We start from the raw sequence: 16,485 nt of genomic DNA on the forward strand, positions 1-16,485 counted from the left end.
GTTGAGAACACCTTTATTTAACCAGGTAGGCCAGTTGAGAACACCTTTATTTAACCAGGTAGGCCAGTTGAGAACACCTTTATTTAACCAGGTAGGCTAGTTGAGAACACCTTTATTTAACCAGGTAGGCTAGTCGAGACATCCTCAGTGTAGCATTTGGAATGAGTGATCCAATAATGGTGCAGTCTATAGGTTCTCTTCTTATCAATACTGATCCTAGACCAGTCCTGGGCTGACCAATACACAGGGGAGTGGTGACCTGTTGTCTATAGACTGATCCTAGATCAGTCCTGGGCTGACCAATACACAGGGGAGTAGTGACCTGTTGTCTATAGACTGATCCTAGACCAGTCCTGGGCTGACCAATACACAGGGGAGTGGTGCCTTGTTGTCTATAGACTGATCCTAGACCAGTCCTGGGCTGACCAATACACATGGGAGTGGTGACCTGTTGTCTATATTCTGATCCTAGACCAGTCCTGGGCTGACCAATACACAGGGGAGTGGTGACCTGTTGTCTATAGACTGATCCTAGACCAGTCCTGGGCTGGAACAACTTCAAAGGTCTTCAAACAGATGAATCATTCATTCAGATAAAGAAACAGACAGACAGACAAGAGTTTTCAGCCTGCTGTTAATAAACAACATGACACAGAACATGACACAGAATTATTTGTTGCATTATTACTGAATCATTAATATCTGTCTGTCACAACCACTGGTATTGTCCCGTAAACATTAATTTCTCTATGAAATATTGATTCATGTGTTAAAACTGCTTTTGATATCTTGTCATTTTACAACACCATCGATGATCAGAGGCTTCGTATGATGACAGAACAGAGTGAATACTGCTGAGAGGTCTAGACTACCACTGATGACAGTACAGAGTGAATACTGCTGAGAGGTCTAGACTACCACTGATGACAGTACAGAGTGAATACTGCTGAGAGGTCTAGATTACTACTGATGACAGTACAGAGTGAATACTGCTGAGAGTTGTAGACTACCACTGATGACAGTACAGAGTGAATACTGCTGAGAGGTGTAGACTACCACTGATGACAGTACAGAGTGAATACTGCTGAGAGGTCTAGACTACCACTGATGACAGTACAGAGTGAATACTGCTGAGAGGTCTAGATTACTACTGATGACAGTACAGAGTGAATACTGCTGAGAGGTCTAGACTACCACTGATGACAGTACAGAGTGAATACTGCTGAGAGGTCTAGATTACCACTGATGACAGTACAGAGTGAATACTGCTGTCAGGTCTAGACTACCACTGATGACAGAACAGAGTGAATACTGCTGAGAGGTCTAGACTACCACTGATGACAGTACAGAGTGAATACTGCTGAGAGGTGTAGACTACCACTGATGACAGAACAGAGTGAATACTGCTGAGAGGTCTAGACTACCACTGATGACAGTACAGAGTGAATACTGCTGAGAGGTCTAGACTACCACTGATGACAGTACAGAGTGAATACTGCTGAGAGGTCTAGACTACCACTGATGACAGTACAGAGTGAATACTGCTGTCAGGTCTAGATTACCACTGATGACAGTACAGAGTGAATACTGCTGTCAGGTCTAGACTACCACTGATGACAGTACAGAGTGAATACTGCTGAGAGGTCTAGACTACCACTGATGACAGTACAGAGTGAATACTGCTGAGAGGTCTAGACTACCACTGATGACAGTACAGAGTGAATACTGCTGAGAGGTCTAGATTACCACTGATGACAGTACAGAGTGAATACTGCTGAGAGGTCTAGACTACCACTGATGACAGTACAGAGTGAATACTGCTGAGAGGTCTAGACTACCACTGATGACAGTACAGAGTGAATACTGCTGTCAGGTCTAGATTACCACTGATGACAGTACAGAGTGAATACTGCTGTCAGGTCTAGATTACCACTGATGACAGTACAGAGTGAATACTGCTGAGAGGTCTAGACTACCACTGATGACAGTACAGAGTGAATACTGCTGTCAGGTCTAGATTACCACTGATGACAGTACAGAGTGAATACTGCTGTCAGGTCTAGATTACCACTGATGACAGTACAGAGTGAATACTGCTGAGAGGTCTAGACTACCACTGATGACAGTACAGAGTGAATACTGCTGAGAGGTCTAGACTACCACTGATGACAGTACAGAGTGAATACTGCTGAGAGGTCTAGACTACCACTGATGACAGTACAGAGTGAATACTGCTGTCAGGTCTAGATTACCACTGATGACAGTACAGAGTGAATACTGCTGAGAGGTCTAGACTACCACTGATGACAGTACAGAGTGAATACTGCTGAGAGGTCTAGACTACCACTGATGACAGAACAGAGTGAATACTGCTGTCAGGTCTAGACTACCACTGATGACAGTACAGAGTGAATACTGCTGAGAGGTCTAGACTACCACTGATGACAGTACAGAGTGAATACTGCTGAGAGGTCTAGACTACCACTGATGACAGTACAGAGTGAATACTGCTGTCAGGTCTAGACTACCACTGATGACAGTACAGAGTGAATACTGCTGAGAGGTCTAGACTACCACTGATGACAGTACAGAGTGAATACTGCTGAGAGGTCTAGACTACCACTGATGACAGTACAGAGTGAATACTGCTGAGAGGTCTAGACTACCACTGATGACAGAACAGAGTGAATACTGCTGAGAGGTCTAGACTACCACTGATGACAGTACAGAGTGAATACTGCTGAGAGGTCTAGACTACCACTGATGACAGTACAGAGTGAATACTGCTGAGAGGTCTAGATTACCACTGATGACAGTACAGAGTGAATACTGCTGAGAGGTCTAGACTACCACTGATGACAGTACAGAGTGAATACTGCTGAGAGGTCTAGACTACCACTGATGACAGTACAGAGTGAATACTGCTGAGAGGTCTAGACTACCACTGATGACAGTACAGAGTGAATACTGCTGAGAGGTCTAGATTACCACTGATGACAGTACAGAGTGAATACTGCTGAGAGGTCTAGACTACCACTGATGACAGTACAGAGTGAATACTGCTGAGAGGTCTAGACTACCACTGATGACAGTGCAGAGTGAATACTGCTGAGAGGTCTAGATTACCACTGATGACAGTACAGAGTGAATACTGCTGAGAGGTCTAGATTACCACTGATGACAGTACAGAGTGAATACTGCTGAGAGGTCTAGACTACCACTGATGACAGTACAGAGTGAATACTGCTGAGAGGTCTAGACTACCACTGATGACAGTACAGAGTGAATACTGCTGAGAGGTCTAGACTACCACTGATGACAGTACAGAGTGAATACTGCTGAGAGGTCTAGACTACCACTGATGACAGTACAGAGTGAATACTGCTGAGAGGTCTAGACTACCACTGATGACAGTACAGAGTGAATACTGCTGAGAGGTCTAGACTACCACTGATGACAGTACAGAGTGAATACTGCTGAGAGTTGTAGACTACCACTGATGACAGTACAGAGTGAATACTGCTGAGAGGTCTAGACTACCACTGATGACAGTACAGAGTGAATACTGCTGAGAGGTCTAGACTACCACTGATGACAGTACAGAGTGAATACTGCTGAGAGGTCTAGACTACCACTGATGACAGTACAGAGTGAATACTGCTGAGAGGTCTAGATTACCACTGATGACAGTACAGAGTGAATACTGCTGAGAGGTCTAGACTACCACTGATGACAGTACAGAGTGAATACTGCTGAGAGGTCTAGACTACCACTGATGACAGTACAGAGTGAATACTGCTGAGAGGTCTAGACTACCACTGATGACAGTACAGAGTGAATACTGCTGAGAGGTCTAGACTACCACTGATGACAGTACAGAGTGAATACTGCTGTCAGGTCTAGATTACCACTGATGACAGTACAGAGTGAATACTGCTGAGAGGTCTAGACTACCACTGATGACAGTACAGAGTGAATACTGCTGAGAGGTCTAGACTACCACTGATGACAGTACAGAGTGAATACTGCTGAGAGGTCTAGACTACCACTGATGACAGTACAGAGTGAATACTGCTGAGAGGTCTAGACTACCACTGATGACAGTACAGAGTGAATACTGCTGAGAGGTCTAGATTACCACTGATGACAGTACAGAGTGAATACTGCTGAGAGGTCTAGACTACCACTGATGACAGTACAGAGTGAATACTGCTGAGAGGTCTAGACTACCACTGATGACAGTACAGAGTGAATACTGCTGAGAGGTCTAGACTACCACTGATGACAGTACAGAGTGAATACTGCTGAGAGTTGTAGACTACCACTGATGACAGTACAGAGTGAATACTGCTGAGAGGTCTAGACTACCACTGATGACAGTACAGAGTGAATACTGCTGAGAGGTCTAGACTACCACTGATGTACTCTGTTTCAGATGTGTGTGTTGGGGTCCCTGCCGCCACACATACTTGTGTTTGTACGGTTGTGTTTGTCGTTGCTGTGTGTGTGTGTGTGTGTGTGTGTGTGTGTGTGCGTGTGCGTGTGCGTGTGCGTGTGCGTGTGCGTGTGCGTGTGCGTGTGCGTGCGCGTGCGTGTGTGTGTGTGCTTGCACATCGTTGTGTGTCCTGCGTACACATGCATGTCCGTGTGCTGTTCAGCAGGTTAGTGAGAGACTATGTGAACTCAATTAACCTCTGTCTGTTTTCCACAGGCGTTGTAGTTCAGTCTGTCCATATCCATCCCTGTGTTCACTAGAGGATCTCTAAGGACTCATACCTTCACTGCAACCCCATCCCAGTCACACAAACCTGTCTCATCACAAGGTAAGCTTCCTGCTCAAATGACTGTTTAGAGTACAGGTACATTATAGAACTGTTATAGAACACTATAGAACTGTTATAGAACACCATAGAACTGTTATAGAACACTATAGAACTGTTATAGAACACTATAGAACTGTTATAGAACACTATAGAACTGTTATAGAACATTATAGAACTGTTATAGAACATTATAGAACTGTTATAGAACACTATATAACTGTTATAGAACACTATAGAACTGTTATAGAACACTATAGAACTGTTATAGAACACTATAGAACTGTTATAGAACATTATAAAACTGTTATAGAACATTATAGAACTGTTATAGAACACTATAGAACTGTTATAGAACACTATAGAACTGTTATAGAACATTATAGAACTGTTATAGAACACTATAGAACTGTTTTAGAACACTATAGAACTGTTATAGAACATTATAGAACTGTTATAGAACACTATAGAACTGTTATAGAACACTATAGAACTGTTATAGAACACTATAGAACTGTTATAGAACATTATAGAACTGTTATAGAACATTACAGAACTGTTATAGAACACTATAGAACTGTTATAGAACACTATAGAACTGTTATAGAACATTATAGAACTGTTATAGGACACTATAGAACTGTTATAGAACATTATTGAACTGTTATAAAACATTATAGAACTGTTATAGAACACTATAGAACTGTTATAGAACATTATCTCTCATAAAGAGAGACACCACAACACTACATAAAGAGAGACAACACTATATAAAGAGAGACAACACTAAATAAAGAGAGACAACACTACATAGAGAGAGACAACACAACACTACATAAAGAGGGACAACACTACACAGAGAGAGACAACACAACACTACATAAAGAGAGACAACAGTACATAGAGAGACACAACAGTACACAGAGAGAGACAACACAACACTACATAAAGAGAGACAGCACTACATAAAGAGAGACAACACTACATAAAGAGAGACACCACAACACTACATAAAGAGAGACAACACAACACTACATAAAGAGAGACACCACAACACTACATAAAGAGAGACAACACTACATAAAGAGAGATACCACAACACTACATAAAGAGAGACACCACAACACTACATAAAGAGAGACACCACAACACTACATAAAGAGAGACAACACAACACTACATAGAGAGAGACAACACTACATAAAGAGAGACAACACAACACTACATAAAGAGAGACACCACAACACTACATAGAGAGAGACAACACTACATAAAGAGAGACACCACAACACTACATAAAGAGAGACACCACAACACTACATAAAGAGAGACACCACAACACTACATAAAGAGAGACAACACAACACTACATAGAGAGAGACAACACTACATAAAGAGAGACAACACAACACTACATAAAGAGAGACACCACAACACTACATAGAGAGAGACAACACTACATAAAGAGAGACACCACAACACTACATAAAGAGAGACAACACTACACTACATAAAGAGAGACACCACAACACTACATAAAGAGAGACAACACTACATAAAGAGAGAAAACACAACACTACATAAAGAGAGACACCACAACACTACATAAAGAGAGACACCACAACACTACATAAAGAGAGACAACACAACACTACATAGAGAGAGACAACACTACATAAAGAGAGAGAGACAACACTACATAAAGAGAGACACCACAACACTACATAGAGAGAGACAACACTACATAAAGAGAGACACCACAACACTACATAGAGAGAGACAACACTACATAAAGAGAGACAACACTACATAGAGACAGACAACACAACACTACATAAAGAGAGACAATACTACATAAAGAGAGACACCACAACACTACATAAAGAGAGAGAGACAACACTACATAAAGAGAGACACCACAACACTACATAGAGAGAGACAACACTACATAAAGAGAGACAACACAACACTACATAAAGAGAGACACCACAACACTACATAGAGAGAGACAACACTACATAAAGAGAGACACCACAACACTACATAGAGAGAGACAACACTACATAAAGAGAGACACCACAACACTACATAAAGAGAGACAACACTACATAGAGAGAGACAACACAACACTACATAAAGAGAGACACCACAACACTACATAAAGAGAGACACCACAACACGACATAAAGAGAGACAACACTACATAAAGAGAGACACCACAACACTACATAAAGAAAGACACCACAACACGACATAAAGAGAGACACCACAACACTACGTAGAGAGAGACACCACAACACTACATAGAGAGAGACACCACAACACTACATAAAGAGACACCACAACACTACATAAAGAGAGACAACACAACACTACATAGAGAGAGACACCCCAACCCTACATAAAGAGAGACAACACTACTTAGAGAGAGACACCACAACACTACATAGAGAGAGACACCACAACACTACATAAAGAGACACCACAACACTACATAAAGAGAGACAACACAACACTACATAGAGAGAGACAACACAACACTACATAGAGACTCCACAACACTACATAAAGAGAGACACCACTACACTACATAAAGGTGAAGGGGACTACAGGGAATATTGAAGGAATGTAGCTACAACACATTCCTGATTGTTGTAATTTAGATTGCCGGGTCTTTCTAAAGAGACATTGTCTCAATTTTGATGGAGGTACAATACTTGTGTTGAGCGAAGCATTCACATGTGCCTTACAGCGTAAAGCCGTGGCCAAACGTTTTGAGAATGACACAAATATTAATTTTCACGAAGTCTGCTACCTCAGTTTGTATGATGGCAATTTGCATACACTCCGGGATGTTATGAAGAGTGATCAGATGAATTGCCATTAATTGCAAAGTCCCTCTTTGCCATGCAAATGAACTGAATCCCCAAAAAACATTTCCACTGCATTTCAGCCCTGCCACAAAAGGACCAGCTGACATCATGTCAGTGATTCTCTCATTAACACAGGTGTGTGTTGACGAGGACAAGGCTGGAGATCACTCTGTCATGCTGATTGAGTTTCATTAACAGAGTGAAAGCTTCAACAGGAGGGTGGTGCTTGGAATCAATGTTCTTCTTCTGTCAACCATGGTTACCTGCAAGGGAACACGTGCTGTCATCATTGCTATGCACAAAAAGGGCTTCACAGGCAAGGATATTGCTGCCAGTAAGATTGCACCTAAATCAACCACTTATCGGATCATCAAGAACTTCAAGGAGAGCGGTTCAATTGTTGTGAAGAAGACTTCAGGGCGCCCAAGAAAGTCCAGCCAGCGCCAGGACCGTCTCCTAAAGTTGATTCAGCTGTGGGATTGGGGCACCATCAGTACAGAGCTTGCTCAGGAATGGCAGCAGGCAAGTGTGAGTGCATCTGCGTGCACAGGGAGGCAAAGACTTTTGGAGGATGGCCTGGTGTCAAGAAAGGCAGCAAAGAAGCCACTTCTCTCCAGGAAAAACATCAGGGACAGACTGATATTCTACAAAAGGTACAGGGATTGGACTGCTGAGGACTGGGGTAAAGTCATTTTCTCTGATGAATCCCTTTTCCGATTGTTTGGGGCATTCGGAAAAAAGCTTTTCCGGAGAAGACAAGGTGAGCGCTTACCATCAGTTCTGTGTCATGCCAACAGTAAAGCATCCTGAGACCATTCATATGTGGGGTTGCTTCTCAGCCAAGGGAGTGGGCTCACTCACAATTTTGCCTAAGAACACAGCCATGAATAAAGAATGGTACCAACACATCCTCCGAGAGCAACTTCTCCCAACCATCCAGGAACAGTTTGGTGACGAACAATGCCTTTTCCAGCATGATGGAGCACCTTGCCATAACTAAGTGGCTCGGGGAACAAAACACCGATATTTTGGGTCCATGGCCAGGAAACTCCCCAGACCTTAATCCCATTGAGAACTTGTGGTCAATCCTCAAGAGGCGGGTGGACAAACAAAACCCCACAAATTCTGACTAACTCCAAGTATTGATTATGCAAGAATGGGATATTATGCAGGATGTGGCCCAGAAGTTAATTGACGGCATGCCAGGGAGGATTGCAGAGGTCTTGAAAAAGAAGGGTCAACACCACAAATATTGACTCTTTGCATCAACTTCAAATAAATTGTCAATAAAAGCCTTTGACACTTATGAAATGCTCGTAATTATACTTCAGTATTCCATTGTAACATCTGACAAAAATATCTAATATCTGTTGTGGTGTCTCTCTTTATGTGATGTGTGTTTTGACTTTAATCCCTGCCCCCAACCCCACAGGAGGCCTTGTGCCTCTTGGTAGGCCGGCATTATATACACTGCTCAAAAAAATCAAGGGAACACTAAAATAACACATCCTAGATCTGAATGAATGAAATATTCTTATTAAATACTTTTTTCTTTACATAGTTGAATGTGCTGACAACAAAATCACACAAAAATTATCAATGGAAATCAAATTTATCAACCCATGGAGGTCTGGATTTGGAGTCACACTCAAAATTAAAGTGGAAAACCACACTACAGGCTGATCCAACTTTGATGTAATGTCCTTTGAACAAGTCAAAATGAGGCTCAGTAGTGTGTGTGTGGCCTCCACGTGCCTGTATGACCTCCCTACAACGCCTGGGCATGCTCCTGATGAGGTGTCGGACGGTCTCCTGAGGGATCTCCTCCCAGACCTGGACTAAAGCATCCGCCAACTCCTGGACAGTCTGTGGTGCAACGTGGCGTTGGTGGATGGAGCGAGACATGATGTGATGATGTGTCATGATCCCAGATGTGCTCAATTGGATTCAGGTCTGGGGAACGGGCGGGCCAGTCCATAGCATCAATGCCTTCCTCTTGCAGGAACTGCTGACACACTCCAGCCACATGAGGTCTAGCATTGTCTTGCATTAGGAGGAACCCAGGGCCAACCGCACCAGCATATGGTCTCACAAGGGGTCTGAGGATCTCATCTCGGTACCTAATGGCAGTCAGGCTACCTCTGGCGAGCACATGGAGGGCTGTGCGGCCCCCCAAAGAAATGCCACCCCACACCATGACTGACCCACCGCCAAACCGGTCATGCTGGAGGATGTTGCAGGCAGCAGAACGTTCTCCACGGCGTCTCCAGACTGTCACGTCTGTCACATGTGCTCAGTGTGAACCTGCTTTCATCTGTGAAGAGCACAGGGCACCAGTGGCGAATTTGCCAATCTTGGTGTTCTCTGGCAAATGCCAAATGTCCTGCACGGTGTTGGGCTGTAAGCACAACCCCCACCTGTGGACGTCGGGCCCTCATACCACCCTCAAGGAGTCTGTTTCTGACCGTTTGAGCAGACACATGCACATTTGTGGCCTGCTGGAGGTCATTTTGCAGGGCTCTGGCAGTGCTCCTCCTGCTCCTCCTTGCACAAAGGCGGAGGTAGCGGTCCTGCTGCTTGCTGGGTTGTTGCCCTCCTACGGCCTCCTCCACGTCTCCTGATGTACTGGCCTGTCTCCTGGTAGCGCCTCCATGCTCTGGACACTACGCTGACAGGCACAGCAGACCTTCTTGCCACATCTCACATTGATGTGCCATCCTGGATGAGCTGCACTACCTGAGTCACTTGTGTGGGTTGTAGACTCCATGTGTGTGTGTGTGTGTGCCCCATGTATGTGTGTGTGTGTGTGTGCCCCATGTGTGTGTGTGTGCCCCATGTGTGTATGTGTGTGTGTGTGCCCCATGTGTGTGTGTGTGCCCCATGTGTGTATGTGTGTGTGTGTGCCCCATGTGTGTGTGTGTGCCCCATGTGTGTGTAAATGAGTGATGTTCAGGAAATGAACCTGAGTGTAACCCCTGGCTGTGTAAATTAACTGCTACTGAACAGGAGGAATAGGAACATTGATTTCCTCTCATGCATCAATCAAACCACAAACCTGTTCTACTGAGGGCTGCCACCGTGGCTGAGTGTATAACCTGCTCTACTGAGGGCTGCCACCGTGGCTGAGTGTATAACCTGTTCTACTGAGGGCTGCCACCGTGGCTGAGTGTATAACCTGCTCTACTGAGGGCTGCCACCGTGGCTGAGTGTATAACCTGGTCTACTGAGGGCTGCCATCGTGGCTGAGTGTATAACCTGTTCTACTGAGGGCTGCCACCGTGGCTGAGTGTATAACCTGCTCTACTGAGGGCTGCCACCGTGGCTGAGTGTATAACCTGCTCTACTGAGGGCTGCCACCGTGGCTGAGTGTATAACCTGTTCTACTGAGGGCTGCCACCGTGGCTGAGTGTATAACCTGTTCTACTGAGGGCTGCCACCGTGGCTGAGTGTATAACCTGTTCTACTGAGGGCTGCCACCGTGGCTGAGTGTATAACCTGTTCTACTGAGGGCTGCCACCGTGGCTGAGTGTATAACCTGTTCTACTGAGGGCTGCCACCGTGGCTGAGTGTATAACCTGTTCTACTGAGGGCTGCCACCGTGGCTGAGTGTATAACCTGCTCTACTGAGGGCTGCCACCGTGGCTGAGTGTATAACCTGTTCTACTGAGGGCTGCCACCGTGGCTGAGTGTATAACCTGCTCTACTGAGGGCTGCCACCGTGGCTGAGTGTATAACCTTGTCTACTGAGGGCTGCCACCGTGGCTGAGTGTATAACCTTGTCTACTGAGGGCTGCCACCGTGGCTGAGTGTATAACCTGTTCTACTGAGGGCTGCCACCGTGGCTGAGTGTATAACCTGTTCTACTGAGGGCTGCCACCGTGGCTGAGTGTATAACCTGGTCTACTGAGGGCTGCCACCGTGGCTGAGTATATAACCTGCTCTACTGAGGGCTGCCACCGTGGCTGAGTGTATAACCTGTTCTACTGAGGGCTGCCACCGTGGCTGAGAGTATAACCTGTTCTAGTCAGGGCTGCCACCGTGGCTGAGTGTATAACCTGGTCTACTGAGGGCTGCCACCGTGGCTGAGTATATAACCTGCTCTACTGAGGGCTGCCACCGTGGCTGAGTGTATAACCTGTTCTACTGAGGGCTGCCACCGTGGCTGAGAGTATAACCTGTTCTAGTCAGGGCTGCCACCGTGGCTGAGTGTGTAACCTGTTCTACTGATGGCTGCCACCGTGGCTGAGTGTATAACCTGTTCTACTGAGGGCTGCCACCGTGGCTGAGTGTATAACCTGTTCTACTGAGGGCTGCCACTGTGGCTGAGTGTATAACCAGTTCTACTGAGGGCTGCCACCGTGGCTGAGTGTATAACCTGTTCTACTGAGGGCTGCCACCGTGGCTGAGTGTATAACCTGTTCTACTGAGGGCTGCCACCGTGGCTGAGAGTATAACCTGTTCTAGTCAGGGCTGCCACCGTGGCTGAGTGTATAACCTGTTCTACTGAGGGCTGCCACCGTGGCTGAGTGTATAACCTGTTCTAGTCAGGGCTGCCACCGTGGCTGAGTGTATAACCAGTTCTACTGAGGGCTGCCACCGTGGCTGAGAGTATAACCTGTTCTACTGAGGGCTGCCACCGTGGCTGAGAGTATAACCTGTTCCACTCAGGGCTGCCACCGTGGCTGAGAGTATAACCTGTTCTAGTCAGGGCTGCCACCGTGGCTGAGTGTGTAACCTGTTCTACTGATGGCTGCCACCGTGGCTGAGTGTATAACCTGTTCCACACACACACACACACACACACACACACACACACACACACACACACACACACACACACATTTGAAGAACTTGATTTGAATCCACAAATAAAGTTGTCTATAGACCATTTGACATGCCTGTCTCTGAGCTCTCCTCTCCAACCTCAGCATCACCTTATACCCTTAATGAGAACCCTCCAGCAATGTTCCCCAAATGAACGTGGGGTGTTCGTACTGTCATTCCCTCGTCTCTACAGGACAGTGGTTGTGTCCCAAATGACACCCTATTCCCTATATAGTGGTACTACTATAGACCAGAGTCCTATTCCCTATATAGTGGTACTACTATAGACCAGAGCCCTATTCCCTATATAGTGGTACTACTATAGACCAGAGCCCTATTCCCTATATAGTGGTACTACTATAGACCAGAGCCATATTCCCTATATAGTGGTACTACTATAGACCAGGGCCCTATTCCCTATACAGTGGTACTACTATAGACCAGAGCCATATTCCCTATATAGTGGTACTACTATAGACCAGAGCCCTATTCCCTATATAGTGGTACTACTATAGACCAGAGCCATATTCCCTATATAGTGGTACTACTATAGACCAGAGCCATATTCCCTATATAGTGGTACTACTATAGACCAGGGCCCTACTCCCCTATATAATGTGCTACTTTTGAGCAGACCTCTGTGGTTGCCATTTGGAATGCAGATGTGTTTGTGGGTGTGACGGTTCGGCATGCATCAATGTCTGTCACTATTGGTTCTATTCATCATGGTGGAATATTCCTGACAGCATGAAAAATAGGCTCTGTGATGTATTGTCACTCCATGCACCAATTCCTGTCTGCTGTGTGTGTGTGTGTGTGTGTGTGTGTGTGTGTGTGTGTGTGTGTGTGTGTGTGTGTGTGTTCGTTGTGTCATCATCACTTCACCAACTCCTACCTGCAGTGCGACACTTTAATTTTATCCCTCTTCTCGACATGCAGCGAGACATTTTTAGTTCTCAGAATGTTAAAAAACTTTCTTCTTAGAATGTTAAAAAATGTTCTTCTTAGAATGTTATAAAAAGTTCTTCTTAGAATGTTATTAACGTTCTTAGAATGTTAAGAAACGTTCTCCTTCGAATGTTAAAAAACGTTCTTCTTAGAATGTTAAGAAACTTTATTCTTAGAATGTTATAAAACGTTCTTTGAATGTTATAAAATGTTCTTCTTAGAATGTTATAAAACGTTCTTGGAATGTTATAAAACGTTCTTCTTAGAATGTTAAGAAACATTCTTCTTAGAATGTTATAAAGCGTTCTTCTTAGAATGTTATTAACGTTTTTATAATGTTAAAAAACGTTATTCTTAGAATGTTAAGAAACGTTCTTCTTAAAATATTAAAAAACGTTCTTCTTAGAATGTAAAAAAAACGTTATTCTTAGAATGTTATAAAACGTTCTTTGAATGTTATAAAATGTTCTTCTTAGAATGTTATAAAACGTTCTTGGAATGTTATAAAACGTTCTTCTTAGAATGTTAAGAAACGTTCTTCTTAGAATGTTATAAAGCGTTCTTCTTAGAATGTTATTAACGTTTTTATAATGTTAAAAAACGTTATTCTTAGAATGTTAAGAAACGTTCTTCTTAGAATATTAAAAAACGTTCTTCTTAGAATGTAAAAAAAACGTTCTTCTTAGAATGTTATAAAACCTTCTTTGAATGTTATAAAATGTTCTTCTTTGAATGTTATAAAATGTTCTTCTTTGAATGTTATAAAATGTTCTTCTTAGAATGTTATAAAACGTTCTTGGAATGTTATAAAACGTTCTTCTTAGAATGTTAAAAAAAGTTATTAGAATGTTAAAAGACATTCTTCTTAGAATGTTAAGACGTTATTCTCAGAATGTTAGATAGGGTCTCAGTGTTTACAGAAGGTTGTGAGAGCTGATTTAGCTGTTGTTTGTATTTGCTTAACCTTCTGATGTTTCACAATTAAATAGTATTATTACTTAAATGATATTTATTTTCCTCTGTTTCTCTTTCACTTTCTCTTTGTTTCTCTCTCTCTCTCTCTCTCTCTCTCTCTCTCTCTCTCTCTCTCTCTCTCTCTCTCTCTCTCTCTCTCTCTCTCTCTCTCTCTCTCTAGGGCTGGAGGATGTGGCCAGGTGGGGCTGTCTCTGTGGCCCTGCTAGGGTTCACCCTCCTGGGGTTGATCTATGGCGCGTTGCCCTTGAACCCGGATGACCCTAACGTGTGTAGTCACTGGGAGAGGTCAGTGGTGTGATGGTGTCTGTCTGTCATCTCTGTATCCGGGCAGAAAAACACAAGAGCTCATAGTTTCCCTTTTAATTTTTTATTAATGCATGGTTATAGGGTTAATTCTGCATAGTTACAGGGTTAATTCTGCATAGTTACAGGGTTAATTCTGCATGGTTACAGGGTTAATTCTGCGTAGTTACAGGGTTAATTCTGCGTGGTTATAGGGTTAATTCTGCGTGGTTATAGGGTTAATTCTGCATGGTTACAGGGTTAATTCTGCATGGTTACGGGGTTAATTCTGCATGGTTACAGGGTTAATTCTGCATGGTTACAGGGTTAATTCTGCGTGGTTACAGGGTTAATTCTGCGTGGTTACAGGGTTAATTCTGCATGGTTACAGGGTTAATTCTGCATGGTTACAGGGTTAATTCTGAGTGGTTACAGGGTTAATTCTGCGTGGTTACAGGGTTAATTCTGCGTGGTTACAGGGTTAATTCTGCATGGTTACAGGGTTAATTCTGCATGGTTACAGGGTTAATTCTGAGTGGTTACAGGGTTAATTCTGCATGGTTACAGGGTTAATTCTGCATGGTTACAGGGTTAATTCTGCATGGTTACAGGGTTAATTCTGCATAGTTACAGGGTTAATTCTGCATAGTTACAGGGTTAATTCTGCATGGTTACAGGGTTAATTCTGCATGGTTACAGGGTTAATTCTGCATGGTTACATGGTTAATTCTGCATAGTTACAGGGTTAATTCTGCATGGTTACAGGGTTAATTCTGCATGGTTACAGGGTTAATTCTCCATGGTTACAGGGTTAATTCTGCATAGTTACAGGGTTAATTCTGCATAGTTACAGGGTTAATTCTGCATAGTTACAGGGTTAATTCTGCATGGTTACAGGGTTAATTCTGCATGGTTACATGGTTAATTCTGCATAGTTACAGGGTTAATTCTGCATGGTTACAGGGTTAATTCTGCATGGTTACAGGGCTAATTCTGCATGGTTACAGGGTTAATTCTGCATGGTTACAGGGTTAATTCTGCATGGTTACAGGGTTAATTCTGCATAGTTACAGGGTTAATTCTGCATGGTTACAGGGTTAATTCTGCATAGTTACAGGGTTAATTCTGCGTGGTTACAGGGTTAATTCTGCGTGGTTACAGGGTTAATTCTGCGTGGTTACAGGGTTAATTCTGCATGGTTACAGGGTTAATTCTGCATAGTTACAGGGTTAATTCTGCGTGGTTACGGGGTTAATTCTGCATGGTTACAGGGTTAATTCTGCATGGTTACAGGGTTAATTCTGCATGGTTACAGGGTTAATTCTGCATGGTTACAGGGTTAATTCTGCATGGTTACAGGGTTAATTCTGCATAGTTACAGGGTTAATTCTGCATAGTTACAGGGTTAATTCTGCATGGTTACAGGGTTAATTCTGCATGGTTACAGGGTTAATTCTGCATAGTTACAGGGTTAATTCTGCGTGGTTACGGGGTTAATTCTGCATGGTTACAGGGTTAATTCTGCATGGTTACAGGGTTAATTCTGCATGGTTACAGGGTTAATTCTGCATGGTTACAGGGTTAATTCTGCATAGTTACAGGGTTAATTCTGCATGGTTACAGGGTTAATTCTGCATAGTTACAGGGTTAATTCTGCGTGGTTACAGGGTTAATTCTGCGTGGTTACAGGGTTAATTCTGCGTGGTTACAGGGTTAATTCTGCATGGTTACAGGGTTAATTCTGCATAGTTACAGGGTTAATT

General features: G+C 43.6%; 1 protein-coding gene across 2 annotated transcripts in view; it reads left to right on the forward strand.

Annotated features, from left to right (window-relative positions):
- The window catches only part of LOC118964977 (multiple epidermal growth factor-like domains protein 11), a 388,319-nt gene that overhangs the window by 43,651 nt on the left and 328,183 nt on the right, over positions 1 to 16,485 (forward strand). For both annotated transcript variants that reach the window (XM_090223210.1, XM_090223211.1), the window contains exons 2-3: positions 4,712 to 4,823; positions 14,601 to 14,725. In XM_090223210.1, coding sequence (XP_090079336.1) covers positions 14,610 to 14,725 — 116 coding nt within the window. In that variant the 5' untranslated portion in view covers positions 4,712 to 4,823; positions 14,601 to 14,609. The remainder of the gene's footprint in view (positions 1 to 4,711; positions 4,824 to 14,600; positions 14,726 to 16,485) is intronic.

This window comes from Oncorhynchus mykiss, chromosome 26 (genome assembly GCF_057628025.1).
Source record: "Oncorhynchus mykiss isolate SJ-2025 chromosome 26, ASM5762802v1, whole genome shotgun sequence".
Classification (NCBI taxonomy): domain Eukaryota; kingdom Metazoa; phylum Chordata; class Actinopteri; order Salmoniformes; family Salmonidae; genus Oncorhynchus; species Oncorhynchus mykiss.